Source organism: Camelina sativa, chromosome 11, assembly GCF_030686135.1.
Source record: "Camelina sativa cultivar CO46 ecotype springtype chromosome 11, ASM3068613v1".
Lineage (NCBI taxonomy): Eukaryota > Viridiplantae > Streptophyta > Magnoliopsida > Brassicales > Brassicaceae > Camelina > Camelina sativa.
Window position 1 is genome coordinate 2,519,308 of NC_141890.1, and position 17,336 is coordinate 2,536,643.

Here is a 17,336-nt window from a genome sequence, read left to right on the forward strand (position 1 = left end):
AAACCAAAAAAAATAAATAAATAATTTCAGCTGCTTATGGCATTTTCTGATTTTCTTGTCCTCTACAACCGCAACTTAAAAAACCTTATTACCAGAATAGAGAGACAAGTTTATACAAAAAAAAGCAAATTTGTTACATTCTTGTTCTCATTTTAAATGTTTTTAGAAGGATTAACAAGAAAACGCAGGATAAAGCAATCTAACGGGTAAAGTCAGTATGTCAAACTGTAAAGAGCAAAAAATCTAGGAAATAAAATTAAAATCTAGATTTTTCGATGTATTGTTTAAAGGATCTGTTGGTTATAAAACCAAAAAGAAATATTGGCAATAAATCATCATAATCATGGGAGAGTGGGGATTTTTTTTTTTTTTTTTTTTTTTTCTGTGGAAGCTCCACCGAAATGGGTAATGGAAGCTCCAAATCCACTAATCTTCTTTATATTTTACTCTGTGAAGAGAGTATAACACATTAATATGAACAATACCCTGGTTTAACAACTTTAATAACTGATGAAGTAGTTTTGAGTTTTGACTTATTGGCCTTACCAAACCAATCTCCCCAATACCAAGAAAGCTCTTGCATTACTCGAGAAACTGGACTTTAAGGCCCATTAGATATAAAATTGGGCCACAAATAATAAGCACTTAAGCAGCAAAACTGACACATTAAAAAAAAACGTGGATTCAAACTGCGAGAGGATAAGTCTCCTTACATAGTAAACCGCTCTGTTCCTCAACTGAAGTTAACTGTCTCCCTGTTCCTCCATAACTTCTTTCCTACGTAACCGTCTCCGTCTTCTTCTTCTTCTTCTACTTAAGCAACTCCTTTCTCTAACTCCTACTCTTTTTTTTTCGTTTTCATCAATCACTTTCTCTACGTGATCACGATGACCAACTATAATTCCTACTATGATCCCACCTTTCACATTCCACTTCATCCTTCTAACGCAAGAAACCCTAATCCAAATCTCCAGTTTGCTTTATCTCCAAGTTACGATCACAGTCCTAAAAGGAAACGCACTAAAACCATTGCTTCATCTTCTAGTTCTTCACCAAAGAAACCAAGGTACACCAAAAAACCAGACCCTAATGCCCCCAAAATCACACGTCCATGTACCGAATGTGGCAGACAATTCTGGTCTTGGAAAGCTCTCTTTGGTCACATGAGATGTCATCCTGAGCGTCAATGGCGTGGCATCAATCCTCCTCCTAACTACCGCAGCCCCACCACCGCAGCTTCATCAAAACAACTAAACCAGAGATCACTAGATTGGGTCTCATTTATGTCTGAGGAAGATCATGAAGTCGCTTCTTGTCTCTTAATGCTGTCTAATGGCACACCATCTTCATCGAGTACTAGTGAACGGTTCGAGTGTGGGGGATGTAAGAAAGTGTTTGGATCACACCAGGCTTTAGGAGGACACAGAGCAAGTCATAAGAACGTTAAAGGATGTTTCGCAATCACAAACGTAAACGATTATCCTATGACGGTTACCACTTCTAGTGATCATGATCATCAGGGAAAGATTGTTATGTTTTCAGGGCATCATAAGTGTAATATCTGTTTTAGAGTGTTCTCCAGTGGTCAGGCTTTAGGAGGTCACATGAGATGTCACTGGGAAAGGGAAGAGGAGCCGATCATTGGAGTTGGAGGGGCTTTGGATCTGAATGTTCCTGCAACAATACATGATCTTTCTAGTTCAGACACATTCGGGTGTTCTTTAGATCTTAGGTTAAGTCTTTAATTAGTATATATTTATATAATATAGGGAATTTAGTTATATTGGATGTTTGCTTCTTCTAATTGGTTAATGTTGTGATTTGATGGTATGTAAATGTATTTAGGATATTGGTATATCTTCTATATATATGCTTAATAAAGAAAATGTAGTACTGATATTTTGGTATATTAATTTGGAATCTGATAAACATGAAAAGATACGTGGACAATTAAGAAATCTTAATTACATGCTCTTTGATTCTGTAACAAGTTTTCAGTATTCTTTAGTTTGGTGTATCATCTTACATGAAAAATAAATGGAAGTGCGATTCGTAAAAGGGTAACTATATATTGACACATCGTAACAAAGGATTGACATAAAACTGAAAAACAGAGTTGATCGCCTAAAACATATGAAATCCATAAGAACATTAAAAGTCGGAGTTAATTAGTGCCATTGTTACCAAATTTTCATTGTTTGACCTGATCTCAAACTCACCACGATCTCCAAGACCTCCAACCATTCTATTTTTTAATAACTCTTACCGTTCTATATATCATGGATAGATTAGATCTTAATCCGCTAAAGAATCTTAGTCTTACTTATTTTTAAGATAACCTTGTTTTTCACCAGCTAGCTTTAAGATAAAGTAGTATAATTTATAAATTAAGATTGAATCTTTAAAAAAACTATTACTAATCTGAAGATTCAGATGCAATATAGGTAAGCACGCGGAACTAATTACAACATGCGCGAACCCCTAATCCGAGACAGTTTTCAATTAATCTTCTCGAATCTGTTAAACAAATATTTTTCAGTTGTACTTCAAAACATTTATCAAAATAGTGCGACACACAACCTTCACGAATATTCAACTACGAACTCTATTTAATAACAATAATTATCGTTTACAGCGATGCTTGTTCGTATATTAATATACATCAAAAACAACAAAAAGAATCTTCTTATGAGATTTCCTTTAAAATTTAATAAATAGTATGTAAAATGCAATATTATCAACCAAAAAAAAAAAAATCTTTTGCGCATATTATCAAAGATGAATCTCTCTAGCTCTCGTTTCTTGATTGATTATACTGGCTCGTGTACGTCACACGCGCGTGAGAAATATGTAAATAAAATTGTTCACGTACATTTCATATGTCTACATCTGCAACATGTTGACAAAAAAAAGAAAGAAAAATATCTGAATCATAATACTTTTTATATGCTAGTTTGATTTGTTTTAAAATGGTAGATATGAAGGCTTACGTAAGCTGAAGTTGACCGATTTATCTCCTCACACGTTCTTTGCATCTCAAATTAGCACTCCATCCAAATAAAAATGGTGAACTATGCTCTAATTTAGTTTAGCTTATATATATAATCACATTAACTGGAATCCTGAAATACAACTAAACTCTATATTTCATAGAAAGCAATAACAACATTTCATAAGATATAAGTATATATCGTCCATATTTTTGTAATGGTTATAACTATTTTTTTTCGCTTAGCAAAATCGTCTAAAAAAAATTACATGATTGAGAATAGGCTTTGGCTTTGAGAAAAAGAAACAAAGATGATATATTTCTTGTTTTTTTTTTCCTGAAATTATTATATTTAATCAGAAACCACAACTTGAATACTATTATATGATCCAAAAACATTAATTGGGTTGACGTCATAAGAAAATGTCAGATGGATCCAACACAAAATATACATAAATGAACGAATTTGACAATTCCTGATTGCTGATGCTTGGCGATTCGGCAATACGATGTTGTTTTATTTTAATAGTATAAACTAAACAGAAATGAAACAAAATATTAATTATTACAATGTATTGGACTAAGCATATAGTATATGTCTTTATGTAATGTAAATTGTAACTTATTAATATTAAATTCAGATCCGTAATAGAACAAAGTAATAAAGAGAAACCAGTGAGTACTACAACATACAGTTAGGTATTAAAAACATTATGTACCAATGTATATGTGTATTATGCAGTGTATATAGCTAGATTTAACTATGTGGGAAGCACGTCATCGTGATTATTTTAAGAGGAAAACCTATATACATACTTATATGAATATATTGCACCATAATGATTTAGTCTAATCAAAATATTTTAAGTGGATTCTTGAGCGAGATTAATTTATCTTTAAATCCAGGCTTTATACCTAATCAAACTACAATTCTAAAATCAGAAATAGCAAATTGTTAGTATATAACAATAATCTCATTTAACTTCTAGTGTGATGCCGCAATGGGTGGCGACAGAAAAATAATATTAATCACTTGGCTCTCATTTAAAAAGTCATTAAACGGCGTGACATCATCTTCCATTATCGCGAGCTTTGCTTCAGAAAAAGTATTATATCTAATCTTAGTTTATTTTTCTTTGAAAAACAAGAAGTACTTATGAGTTATGACATAATTAGTAAAGTAGCTTACTTACTAATTAACATTTGCCTTAAGATTTATAGCGCCACTTGCTAATTTTTCTAAACAAGTTTGTACGTATATACACATATACATATATACTCTCATGATTTCGATATTTGTTTATAATATCAAAGTCTTTCATCTAAAGTCTAGTTAATTATAAGGATTAAGGAGGTTTCATCGTGTAATCAAGGAGTGAAATTATTGTTTCCAGAAAAGCGACATGTGTAGGGCCTGCCGGATTCAGACAAAGAATTTCAGTGATAGAAATTTTCGTGCTATTTTTTATATATATTAAAAAAGTATAGAGAGATATTTCGTGCACGACAATATATTGTTATCGTCTAGATTGTGATCTGAGGATTCAGACATATATGTCTCGTCTAGATTGTAAACTAAATAAATGAATTGCATATATACGATAAAACTGATAAGTTATCATATAAACACATGGATTCCAACTGAGTATTTATGAAATTAATGGAGATTAAAGTAAGAGGATTACAATGAAATGAAATCATTTGTTTAGTAAGGTTTTGGACGCGGCGAGTCGGGGATATCGGACGATGAATAAGGGACGATGGCTCCTCAGATCACTGAGAGCCGTTTGATCCTTACTTTTTGGAGCAAAGTGGCTAAACTACTTAACCCAACTTTCTCCCCGCTCTCAAAGCCTGACCCTTTGGAAATTAGTTTACATTATTCTATAATCGTCCTCTAATTTACTATTCTGAGAATTGATAAATTGAGGAGAACATGTGTTAAAGACTGGATTGGATGTTGGATTTGCCTTATATTTGGTCTTGGATCGGTACATTGAAATTCTCAACGTTCATGTGGTAGTCGCACATTAAACTTCTATTAAAAACGAACGACTCAATCACGAAATTTTTGGGATGAGTAGATGTTAATATGGCTTATTTTCACATGCATATAACTAAAGAGCACAAAAAAAACCATATCGTAGTTCTAATATATTAATAATATTATGTATATTTCATTTGAAATTTATTGTTATTCATATTTGTGGATATAATTTTGAGGTAAATTAGTGAGAAAACTCATCTCGTAGCATCGTTCTTAAATTTCCTTCTATAAGTACCGAATGATTTCTAAAACTTTCACCAATCTTTGGTCTACAAAACAAAAAATTCTAACTAACTCTATAAACCGAACATATAAATTCAAGTACATTGGTAATTATCGAAGACAATTGGTAGAGTTTAATGAGCAGCTCCTCATGTAATATTTGTCCGGCCTACAGTTGCTAAGTTTTATGTATAGATATGCTTCTTACACTATAAACAATCTCTTTACAAGTTTTCAAACAAAAAAAAAAGCTTTCTTCACCCACAAGAGTATTAATCTAGCATGATCGCTTTAATCGATGCTTCATTTTCTGAACTCTTTTTTTTTCATATATTTGTTTCAACATGATTTTTTGTTTCTCAATATTTGTTTCAACATGATATCTTGTCCAATTTAAGCTGTACGTGTGTTTGCAAAAGGAATGTTTTTCTTCTTCTTTATAGTAGAAGAATCCAATGCCTAGCTACCGCACAAACAAAGATGGTATAATATTTAAAACATTAAGAAATTTTCTATATTCAGTCAATGCTTTCAACCAATCAGAGATTTGGCGTTTGCTATAAAATGTTGTGTTTAATTACTAACTAAAACTGAGGAATTTAGCAAGCACAAAGAAGAAGTAACATCGGGTCAATTAAGTACTGAGACCAAGAACTCATGTGAGTAAACCTCAACCACTTAGACATTCGAGGCAGTCCCCATTATAAGTGTAGACAGACTTGTACTATGTGTTTGATCCTAGCTAGGTCTGTCTGGTCCAGTAGTCGAATATGATTCTAGTTGTACGTAAAATCGTTAGACCGCAAAACAAAACAACAAAACGGATGGGTACTTAAGATTTTTTACTTACAAAGTACTTGCAACGTAGGTAACATATGATTATCAGTTACACATTTAACTTGCAATACATTACACATTTTAACTTGCAAGGTTGGTTATAAGTTATAACTATGTACTATACACCAGTAACAACTTTCTTCATCACTTTTAACATTTTTGTTTTCTCTTTAATATTTCATACCGCACACATACATATATAGATTCCTAGTATAGATCTAGCTTTATGTAAAAATGTGAGATCCATATTTCAATCCTAAAATAACTGTTTTGGTCAAATACAATCTCAACGTTTGTTGTCGAGCTTCAATAATTCAAGTAATTAATTTCTAAATGATTACACTTTATAGCCATCATTAAAAATGGAAAGTACGTATATCATTATAGTTTATAAAAAAGTTTGCTATGATCAATCAGTGTGAGAAATCTTTATCATAAAAACAATTCAATTAGGCAATTAGCTAGTGAAGGAATCATTGTATAATCCGAAAAAAAAAAGAAACTATGTATTCCGTCTCTTCTTCCATGAATCGTCGGATCACATGGATGCCATTTGAAAGCATGAAATGAACTTTCAGAAAAGCATTAAAGTTTACAATTTTAAATTTTTAATGAATATATTAAGTAGTATAAGATAGTTTAAACCTCTTTTGTACTGAAATCAATACAAAGCTCAATCTTAAAGAAGAAGAGTAACTATTGGCTAATTATTTTAATTTGCATCTTATCAATCTATGAGCATAATACACTCACACATCTATATCCATATACACAGACATATATATACAGAGAGAATGAAAAAAAAAAACACCATGGCAAATACTGAAAGCACAAGAAAGATGAATAAATTAGAGCAATTAATTTATATATACAAAGGGCGTTTACGAAAATTTCAAACAAAGAGTTAAAAAACAAAAAAAAACTAGGGCTGAGGTCAGGAAAGGGATGATTGTTTTTAAGAGAAGTTAAAAGAAAGAAAGAATCTTGAAGGTCAAAATAATTAATGAAACCTGTTCAACATGACAGACATTGTCTTGTGCAAAGAATCTTTCTTCTCCCTCTCCCATTGATACAGATCAACAAGCTGTTTAACCAATCAAACAGAACAAAGTACACATTTGCTCACGTAATCAAAATAATTAATTAAATATCTGATATGTTTAAAAAATTTGGACGAATCTTTAAACAAGTAATAGGCCAAAAGACATCACCAACTACATCATTAGGAGAAACAAAACACCACCACAGAGCTCTTAAACACCCTCTCTTCCTCCTCTAATCTATTTCTCAAATTCTTATCTTTCTCTCTTTTGCAGAAGAAAACAGAGAAACAAAAGATCTTATTTTTAACTGCAGGTGGGGTTTTTTTTTTTTTTTTTTTTTTTTTAATATTAATGGAAATGTGAAGAGATTAGAACAGTAGAGAGATCTAATTGGATGGTAAAAAACGGGTCCACTTTGTTCTTGGGGAAAGATTCTGCACGCCCACATGGTGAGAATTAAAATAGACTAATACTCCCTATTTACCCTTCTTCCATCACCACCTACTTGCGTGTGTCCAGAAAGAGAAAGAGAGATAAAAAAGAAGTGGTGATGATAATATCATCTATTTGATGAGCTAAAGGAGTTTTTTTTCTCAGTTTTCTTTTTTTTCTTTTCTTCATCATTTATGTGTATTGTGTACCAATAAACAGAGACCAAACAAACAAGCCTCTCTTAATAACTGAAAAAAAAACCAGAGCAGAGCTTCTTTTTTGTTGTCCTGTCAGCTCTTATTTGTTAACTCTTACTTCTTCTGAGTGTTTGAAACCCAAAAGTCATTTTTTTTTTTTTTCTTCTCTGAAATTCTCTCTACTTGCTCGAGGAATCTTGCTTGATAAAGTAAGTAACTTTTTTTTTTTTCTTTCTTTTGTGTGGGTTATGTAGTTTAGTTACTAACTATTTCTGGGGTTTTGTCGGACGATTGTTTTGTTCTTTGTGTTATGGAGCATCAGAAGATTTTTTTGTTCTATGGAAACTGATGTCATGAAGCATCAGATTCTCAGTTTATATACTTTCATTATCTTCTTGTGTGTGGCATTTATTGTCTACTGGAAATTTCCTTTGAATTTGTCTTTTTAAGTGTGTTCAATAATTGGCCCTCTTGGAGAGTTTCCATGTCCATTGGGGAATATTGTACTTGAAAGCTGCTGATGTTAGTACTTGATGAATCCCTCCTCCTTTCAAGTCAACTCTCTGTAGCTTTCCTTTTTTATATATATTAATAGCCTCTCTATGATCTCACATCTCTCTTAAATTTCTTTTATATACATGTTTCAAATGCACTTTTGATCTTGCAGTTGACATAGACTGAGTTTTTCTTTGCTCTTATCTTGTTTCTGCTTTCTTTCTTGTTTGGGTTTTGATCATGTTTCGACAACCTTTGCAGATCGGTTATGTAGAACACCTTAAGGGGACCTCAAAGACGCTTGGTCTTGCTGGTTCTTGAAGTACAACATCAAAGCACAAGTCACTAATTATTTTTTTAGGGTTTTGGTGGATACGAGATTGGGTTGAAAACAAAAAAAGGAGTTTCTTTTGATATGGAAGGTGGTGGGGGTGGTGGTGGAGATGGCAGTTTCTTACCAAATTCTAGCTTTGGTGTATTCTCTGAGACGGCTATGGATATGGATTTCATGGAGGAACTCTTCTATGATGGATGTTGGCTTGAGACAACAGATGGTAAGAGCTTGAAGCAGACGTTGGGACAACAAGTTTCTGATTCTACCACCATGAGTGACAACAACAATAACTCTTTCCTTTATGGTTATCAATTTGCTGAGAACCCTTCACAAGATCATATCTCTAACGAAGAAACAGGGAGAAAGTTTCCTCCAATAACACCGGGCTTCCTCAAGATCGAGGATCTCTCTAATCAGCCGTTGAATCAAGTACCTTTTGACCAGTCTGCAGCCATGAGTTCTGCACAAGCAGAGAAGTTTCTCCTTGAAGAAACTGAAGGAGGAAGAAGATGGTGGATTGCTCCAAGAACAAGTCAAGGCCCTTCTTCATCAGTGAAAGATAGATTAGTACAAGCTATAAAGGGTCTTATGCAAGATAAAGACTTCCTCATACAGATATGGGTACCAATTCAACAAGAAGGCAAAAACTTTCTCACCACTTTGGAGCAGCCACACTTCTTCAACCCTAAATACTTAAGTCTTAAAAGATACAGAGATGTTTCAGTGGCCTACAATTTCCCGGCTCATGAGGATTCCACGGAGTCTGTGGGTCTTCCTGGCCGTGTTTTCCTCGGGAAGCTACCTGAGTGGACACCTGATGTGCGCTTCTTCAGAAGCGATGAGTATCCGCGCATCAAAGAAGCAGAGAAATGTGATGTTCGTGGATCATTAGCCCTTCCTGTATTTGAAAGAGGTAGTGGGACTTGTTTGGGTGTTGTTGAGATTGTTACAACTACTCAGAAGATGAATTACAGGCCAGAGCTTGACAATATCTGTAAAGCTCTCGAGGTTTTTCTCTTTCCTTGGTGTCTCAAAGTCATCCAGTTACATGTTTAACAAAATAACACTTGAATGAGAAGATTTGTTTGTGTATTTGTAGCCTAAAGAGGTTTCTTGTTTTTTTTTGTAGTCTGTTAATCTAAGGAGTTCAAGAAACTTGAAATCTCCAAGCAGAGAGGTGTGTTAAAATGGTCTCATAAACCAAACTTTTACTCTTCAACACACAGAAACTTTGAACTTTTGTTGCTAAATGTCATCATATGCCCTTTTGTTACAGTTTCTGCAGGTCTATAATGAATTCTACTATGCAGCATTACCTGAGGTATCAGAGTTTTTGACATGGGTCTGCAGATTATATGATCTACCTCTGGCTTTAACGTGGGCACCGTGTGCTCGGCAAGGCAAAGTTGGATCCCGCCATTCTGATGAGAACTTCTCAGAGTGTGTTTCAACTGTAGATGATGCTTGCATTGTCCCTGACCATCAGAGTCGTAATTTTCTAGAGGCATGTTCTGAACACCATCTGCTTCAAGGGGAAGGCATTGTGGGAAAAGCTTTCAAGGCAACCAAACTGTTTTTTGTGCCTGAAGTAATCACTTTTAGCAAAACCAACTATCCTCTTGCACACCATGCTAAGATCTCAGGTCTACATGCTGCTTTAGCAGTCCCACTGAAAAGCAAATTCAATGGTTCCGTTGAGTTTGTGTTGGAGTTTTTCTTTCCAAAAACTTGCCTTGACACCGAAGCGCAACAAGATATGCTCAAGTCACTCTCTGTGACCCTGCAGCAAGATTTCAGGAGCTTAAATCTTGTCATTGATAAAGAACTAGAGCTAGAAGTGGTGTTTCCCGTTAGAGAGGAAGTAGTATTTGGAGAAACCGGAGAGAATATGAAACCTTTGCCTTTGGAAGAAATTTCTCAAGAAGATTCTTCATGGATCTCACACATGATAAAGGCTAACGAGAAAGGTAAAGGTGTGTCTCTTTCTTGGGAGTACCAGAAAGAAGAGCCAAAAGAAGAGTTCATGCTCACATCTGGATGGGATAACAATCAGATTGGATCAGGACACAGTAACTTTATTTCAGAAACCGATCAGTTTCAGAAGGTGTCAAATTCAGGACTCAGAATCGACATGGATCCAAGTTTTGAATCAGCTTCTTTTGGTGTGGGGCAGACATTGTTAGGCAGTAGAAGACCAGGTGAGAAGAGAAGAACAAAAACAGAAAAGACTATTGGTTTAGAAGTTCTTCGACAATACTTTGCAGGAAGCCTCAAAGATGCAGCCAAGAGCATTGGTGGTAAGAAAACTTCTTGTTATTATGTTCATTTTATCAACTTCTCTCTGACAGTGAAGGATGATTCACACAGTTTCATTCTTATGTTGCAGTCTGTCCAACTACCTTGAAAAGAATATGCAGACAACACGGGATAACACGATGGCCTTCTCGGAAGATCAAGAAAGTGGGACACTCATTAAAGAAACTCCAACTTGTTATAGACTCTGTTCAAGGTGTTCAAGGCTCTATTCAACTTGATTCATTCTATACAAGTTTCCCAGAACTAAGCTCCCCGCATATGTCTGGTACTGGCACTACCTTCAAGAATACTGACCAGTCAAGGAATGTAACTGCTCAAACCGAGAACGGTGTTTCAGCACAGGGAACTGCTGCTGCAGCTCCAAAGTCACCTCCATCATCTTCTTGTAGCCACAGCTCTGGTTCAAGCACATGCTGTTCAACTGGAGCTAATCAAAGTAGCAATACTGGAAACACCTCAAATACTGTAACCACTCTGATGGCTGAAAATGCAAGCGCAATCTTGAAGAGAGCTCGTAGCGAGGTAAGGCTGCATACGATGAATCAAGAGGAAACAAAGTCCCTCTCTCGAACACTAAGCCACAAAACGTTCAGTGAGCATCCTCTTTTCGAAAACCTACCTCGGTTACCGGAGAGTAATAGAAGGAAGTTGAAAGCCGAAGGGGCCTCTAAAGTGAAAGCCACATTTGGGGAGGCCAAAGTACGGTTTACGTTGCTCCCTACTTGGGGATTCAGAGAGTTGCAGCATGAGATTGCTAGGCGTTTTAACATAGATAATATTGCACCCTTTGATCTGAAGTACCTGGATGATGACAAGGAATGGGTTCTTCTGACATGTGAAGCGGATCTTGAGGAATGTATCGACATTTATAGATCATCACAGAGCCGCACAATCAAGATCAGCGTTCATGAAGCTTCTCAAAACAAGCTGGGAGGTTCTTTTGGTAGCATCGGTCTTGGTCCTTCGTTATAAGCAAATCACTCAGGTATAAAAGGTTGTACCTGCAAAAAAAGAAAAGAAAAAAGACCAGGAGAGATTCAACTAATTTTAATAAATAGTGTGTTAGAAAAGTATTACTCACCATTTTATAGCAATGGGCATCGTTTTTGTAAACATATTTTTCAGTGCCCCTGGATCATACCCCATTTTGCAAGCAGCACTAGTGGACTGGTTTCCTGCATCGGCTTAGCAGTTTTTTTGTATAATAAGGCGATGCATACCAGAAACATGCTTATTATATATGTATGTATTTTTATTCTGTACATCATTTTTCATCTGGATTCTACTAAGCTCTGCAAGTAATGTTTAAAATTGGAATATCTTCACTTACTTGCATTCTACTAAACATTACAGTCAAAGCTTACTGTGTACTAACATTACGTCTCAGTAGAGATCTAAGTTTCTTTTTTTGACTCTTGCTATGTGAGAGTTTACTAATGTCAATCCAAGAGCATTAGACTGAGTACCAGATTCGCAACATTTGGTAAAAATGAGGAGGTTTTAAATGTAGAAAAGTCCAAGTGGTCCACTTGAGCACCAATTCAGTAAAAAAGCATTGTCCAGAAGATTCGGATTTTTGGGATTATTGAGAGACGAAGTGATAATTTTGCAAATGCTGTCTCATGTTCACACCTGATCAAAAATTTACCTGCAATTTTGTAAATAACTGAGGTAAAAAATTGAGCAATATCAAACTAATGGGGGCAGTTGTATAAATATCCGAATTGACGATTTAGCAAATATGGGTCTAATAAGCAAATATCGAATTCTTTTATGGAAATATCTTAATAAGATGAAGATTTTGGGGAGTAAATGTGTAAATACCTAAAATTTAACAATAAACGCTTTTCGTCCGCCTCCAGCTCCCAAAGGCCAAAGGGCGAAACTTCTTCTTCTTCTTCGATCAAATCTTTTATCTCAGATTCAAACCCAACATTCGCAGAGAAAAAATGTCTCGCCGATCGCTAACTCTACTCAAGAATCTCGCTAGAAACGCGAATGGATCGGGTATCCAGACCCGATCGGTGACTTACATGCCTAGACCCGGTGACGGAGCACCACGCGCAGTGACGCTGATTCCTGGAGATGGAATCGGTCCTCTGGTGACGAACGCCGTGGAGCAGGTGATGGGAGCGATGCACGCGCCGATCTTCTTCGAGAAGTACGATGTTCACGGAGAAATGAGCCGTATGCCGCCGGAAGTGATGGAGTCGATAAGGAAGAATAAGGTTTGTTTGAAAGGTGGGCTTAAGACTCCTGTTGGTGGTGGTGTGAGTTCGCTTAACGTGCAGCTTAGGAAAGAGCTTGACCTCTTTGCGTCTCTGGTCAACTGTTTCAATTTGCCTGGTTTGCCTACTCGCCATGAAAATGTTGATATCGTTGTCATCAGAGAGAACACTGAAGGTGAGTATGCGGGGCTTGAGCACGAGGTTGTTCCTGGTGTCGTTGAGAGTCTTAAGGTGAGAATTCCGATTTTTTGCTCCTCGTTCAGTCTTCATTTGGATTATGGCCTTATGATATATGAATTTTGTGGAATCTAAGCTTAGAGATTAGCCTTTTAGGTTAACTTAGATTGATCTGACATGTTCGTTAAGGGGATTTCATTTCAATTGCCATATAGTTGAAACTTAAAACAATGATGGATGAACATTTTATGCCTAATTCGATGATTATGGACTAGTTGCTTATCACTATTGTGTGAGTATACTTTTTTGTGTATATTTGCAGATGCATGTTGCTTATTATCTTTGTTTGCAAATGGTTTTTTTATACTATGTGTGATTTGTTCTGATCCTATTCTTCTGCTAGGTGATCACGAAGTTCTGTTCTGAGCGTATTGCAAAGTATGCTTTTGAGTATGCGTACCTCAACAACAGGAAGAAAGTTACAGCGGTGCATAAGGCTAACATCATGAAACTTGCGGATGGTTTGTTCTTGGAATCTTGTCGGGAGGTTGCTAAAAAATATCCGAGCATCACCTACAATGAAATCATTGTTGATAACTGCTGTATGCAACTTGTAGCGAAACCAGAGCAATTCGATGTCATGGTATGTTTCGGAGTTCTATACAATATGAATTTTCCCAGCTATCCATTGGCTCTCATTCTTGGATGTTTTACTCTCATTCTCAATACCAGTCATCTCTCTTCCTAGTTTGGTATCTCTGTAGTTTGCCTTGTTTTACGGTCATATTATCTTATTGGTATGAGACTGATGTTGTGTTCCCATACACTAGTTAATTGCCCCATTTGCATATTGGAATGTGACTGGTACTGTATTGCCACATTCTAATTTATCTACTCTCGTCATTTGCAAATCACGCTTTCAGGGAATATTTTAAAGTGTACGTTGGTGGGCTTTTCTATCTATTATTACTACTTTGCTCTGCTGAAAATAAGTTGAGGAAAAAGCTACATGTATCTAGCTCGGAATTCTCAGTTATTAAACAACCTTGGTTCCTTTGCTTTGCTAGTATAGCTACCTTTATATCGCTTCTAGCTCTTTGTTTTGGATAAGATCCAACTTAGCATGAATATACAAGTGCTAAATGCTGAGCCCAACTTCGACTCGCATTAACTATTGTTTCTTAGGGCAGTAGTTTTGACTGTTGCTATTAACCTTATCTTGCTATGTTCTCTCTCATTACTGTATGTACTAGTTTCCTTTGGCTTTTTTTTCCCTTTTATAACGGCAATTTATAAAATGTTTTGCAGGTAACACCCAATCTCTATGGTAATTTAGTTGCAAATACTGCTGCTGGTATTGCTGGAGGCACAGGAGTCATGCCTGGAGGTAAAAACATCCTGTATTGATAATCTCATACGCCTTTCGAGCTATATACATTTACTGGATAAAGAATGATTCTAAATCTGCGACATTAAATACAAAAAACAGGAAATGTTGGGGCAGACCATGCAGTATTTGAGCAAGGTGCATCAGCAGGAAATGTTGGGAAAGACAAGATAGTATTGGAAAACAAAGCAAACCCAGTGGCATTGCTTCTCTCATCAGCGATGATGCTTAGACACCTTCAGTTCCCGTCATTTGCTGACCGGCTTGAAACAGCAGTGAAAAAGGTCATCGCTGAAGGAAAGTGCAGGACGAAAGATCTTGGTGGAACAAGCACGACTCAACAGGTAGTTGATGCGGTCATTGCAAAACTAGACTGACTTTGACAAATTACGTGTTCCCTGTCTGCATAAATTCATCAAATTCCTGCTACAGATTTTGTGTGTTTGCCAAAATATGGGGTATGATCCAATCCTAAGCACACCACCGGTTATTTGGTTTTGTACCTCGAGTTTTATATTCTTTAGCCGTCTAAAATTTCGATAAGAAAAGAAACAAAAACATGTTCTAAATAATTCATGTTGCTACGTTTGTTTGTTGGCGGCTTTTGTCATTTCATAGTTTCTAAACCCCTGTTCGCGGAATATGCAAACTTTTTTATTGATCAGTAATTCAGCCAGACACATATTTTAGAGGGGTCAAAACAAAAATTTCTATTTTTAATGGGGTAAAAATGCAAAATTTAGAGGGTCAAAATGAAGTTTTATTTAATTGATGGGGTCAAACTGCAAACGTTTTAGAGGGTCAAAATGAAAATTTGTTTAAATGAGGCCAAAATTAGGGTTGGGCATTTCGGTTTAAATTCGGGTTCGGTTTGGGTTCGGTTCGGTTCGGTTTTGGTAAAACTCTAACCAAACTCAACCGAAGTTAGTTTGGTTTGGTTTGTGTTCGGGTCGGTTTATGTTTGGTTCGGTTCAGTTCGGTTTTAGTATGGTTCGGTTTAATTCGGTTTAAAAATCAATTAATGTAACAAAATGAAATTTGATTATGGTTTTATAATAGTTAATTAATCAAATAAATTAGAAAAACTAGAAAATTTAAATTAAATACCTAACATAAACCATAATTAAATCTATATTTATATTTAGTTAATTTTATTAGAAAGTTAAAATAAAGTAGAATATAAACCAAATGCAAGCGTTCGTGGGTAAGATCACATATTTATATTTTTAATAGTATTATTAATTAATTTAAAAAACAGATTGGGTTATTAGTTCGGTTCGGTTAACCGAACCGAACCGAACCATTTAGGTTGGGAAGAAACATAACCGAATGGTTGGAGTGTAAGATTGGGTTTGGTTTAGGTCGGTTTGGGTTCGGTTGGTTCGATTTGGTTCGGTTCAGTTCGGTTTAAATGCCCACCCCTAACCAAAATGCAAAATTTAAAGGGGTCAAAATAAAAATTTTAAATTTAATGGGGAGGGGGGGCAAAATACAAATTTTGGGAGGTCATTTTGTTATTTAAACTTAAGTTGATTCAAGTAGCGCATCAGTTCCTATTAATCTTAATCACAACACTACTAACCCTTAGCCCTTATTACTCAATGATTAACTAGACTCACTAGTCAATGATGGCAGACACAATCATAAAAAAATTGCCGTCCCCCAATCATAAAAAATTGTCGTCCCCCATTAGTGTGAATTCGAGCGGCTGATGAAGTAGAAGCAGATGACAAAGTTGCAGCCAAAACGAGTGAATCCACTTGCCGACGTCATACTTCCGAAGTACCAAAACCATGCTGGCCAAGATGAAGAGCTGCTTGTTGTATACAGTACAACAGCCATTGAATTATGGAGAGAGTGAATTCTGGATCCAAAAATCTTATTCTCGAGAGCCACCAATGTTTGTAATGTGTTGCTCCTTGTACATGACCAAACATGTATTTTTTTTTTTTTTTTTGCACAAAGTATGTTCTTTTAGTCCTCACATTGAGTATTTTGTTATTTAAGACTTTCTTTGTCTCAAATATTAATTAATAATATTTAAAATAATTTGCTTTTAAGGTATTTTAATAAATAGTATATCTTCAGAATATTAGTAATCAAACATAGCAATTTAAGATTTGCCATGGTGGCTGGTGAAGATGATTAAATGCTTTCACATACAAAAAAAACTTAAAATGTGACTGAAGAAGTGGAGAACAAATATTCATATCCAAGGCAATTAGTTTATCTAGTTAAGTAACCATTCTAGAAAGCGAATGTAAGATAAGATTATTATATGTATGAATTAGTGGAAAATGAAGTCTATTCCTCGTAGTTAATAATAATTAAATCCAGTTTTAGTTTTCGACAAAATCATCATTACGAGGGAATCAAGAAAACAAAATAAATAATGAGGAATGGGCTTCGGCAACAGGCCCATCAGTAAAAATGGGCCCAACTAAATTGGCCCAAGTAAAAATTAAGGGTGGGACTGTTAAGGATTGAGACGCCAAAGAAAGGCTTGAGCTACTCAGGAAAGAAGTTGAAAGAATGAAGACAGACAGAAGGTAAGTAGAAAAGTAAAGCACTTTGGAGGGTTTGAATTTTGACAGAATCGAAATCGTCAAAGAGCCCAAAGGAGGAGAAGAAG

General features: G+C 35.5%; 3 protein-coding genes across 5 annotated transcripts; all 3 read left to right on the forward strand.

The window, feature by feature from the left end:
* The first annotated feature begins 873 nt into the window (after window positions 1–873).
* LOC104727563 (zinc finger protein ZAT3-like) lies at window positions 874–1,745 on the forward strand. The gene has a single exon (XM_010446658.2). It carries the CDS (start codon window positions 888–890, stop codon window positions 1,743–1,745), a length of 858 nt encoding a protein of 285 aa, XP_010444960.1. The 5' UTR covers window positions 874–887.
* A 5,639-nt stretch (window positions 1,746–7,384) lies between these two features.
* Window positions 7,385–12,174, forward strand: LOC104721254 (protein NLP2). 3 transcript variants are annotated; one of them, XM_087475342.1, is made up of 5 exons: window positions 7,385–7,587; window positions 8,524–9,604; window positions 9,726–9,773; window positions 9,873–10,893; window positions 10,983–12,174. In XM_087475342.1, exons 2-5 carry the CDS (start codon window positions 8,678–8,680, stop codon window positions 11,882–11,884), a joined length of 2,898 nt encoding a protein of 965 aa, XP_087331468.1. In that variant the 5' UTR covers window positions 7,385–7,587; window positions 8,524–8,677; the 3' UTR covers window positions 11,885–12,174. The 3 variants fall into 3 exon arrangements, with proteins under 3 accessions (XP_087331468.1, XP_010437497.1, XP_010437496.1); XM_010439195.3 differs by having other exon boundaries at window positions 7,458–8,289; XM_010439194.3 differs by having other exon boundaries at window positions 7,458–7,976.
* Window positions 12,175–12,713: 539 nt separating this feature from the next.
* LOC104721255 (isocitrate dehydrogenase [NAD] regulatory subunit 1, mitochondrial) lies at window positions 12,714–15,330 on the forward strand. Its single transcript, XM_019233257.2, has 4 exons — window positions 12,714–13,371; window positions 13,721–13,960; window positions 14,626–14,704; window positions 14,807–15,330. Exons 1-4 carry the CDS (start codon window positions 12,862–12,864, stop codon window positions 15,079–15,081), a joined length of 1,104 nt encoding a protein of 367 aa, XP_019088802.2. The 5' UTR covers window positions 12,714–12,861; the 3' UTR covers window positions 15,082–15,330.
* The last annotated feature ends 2,006 nt before the right edge of the window (window positions 15,331–17,336 follow it).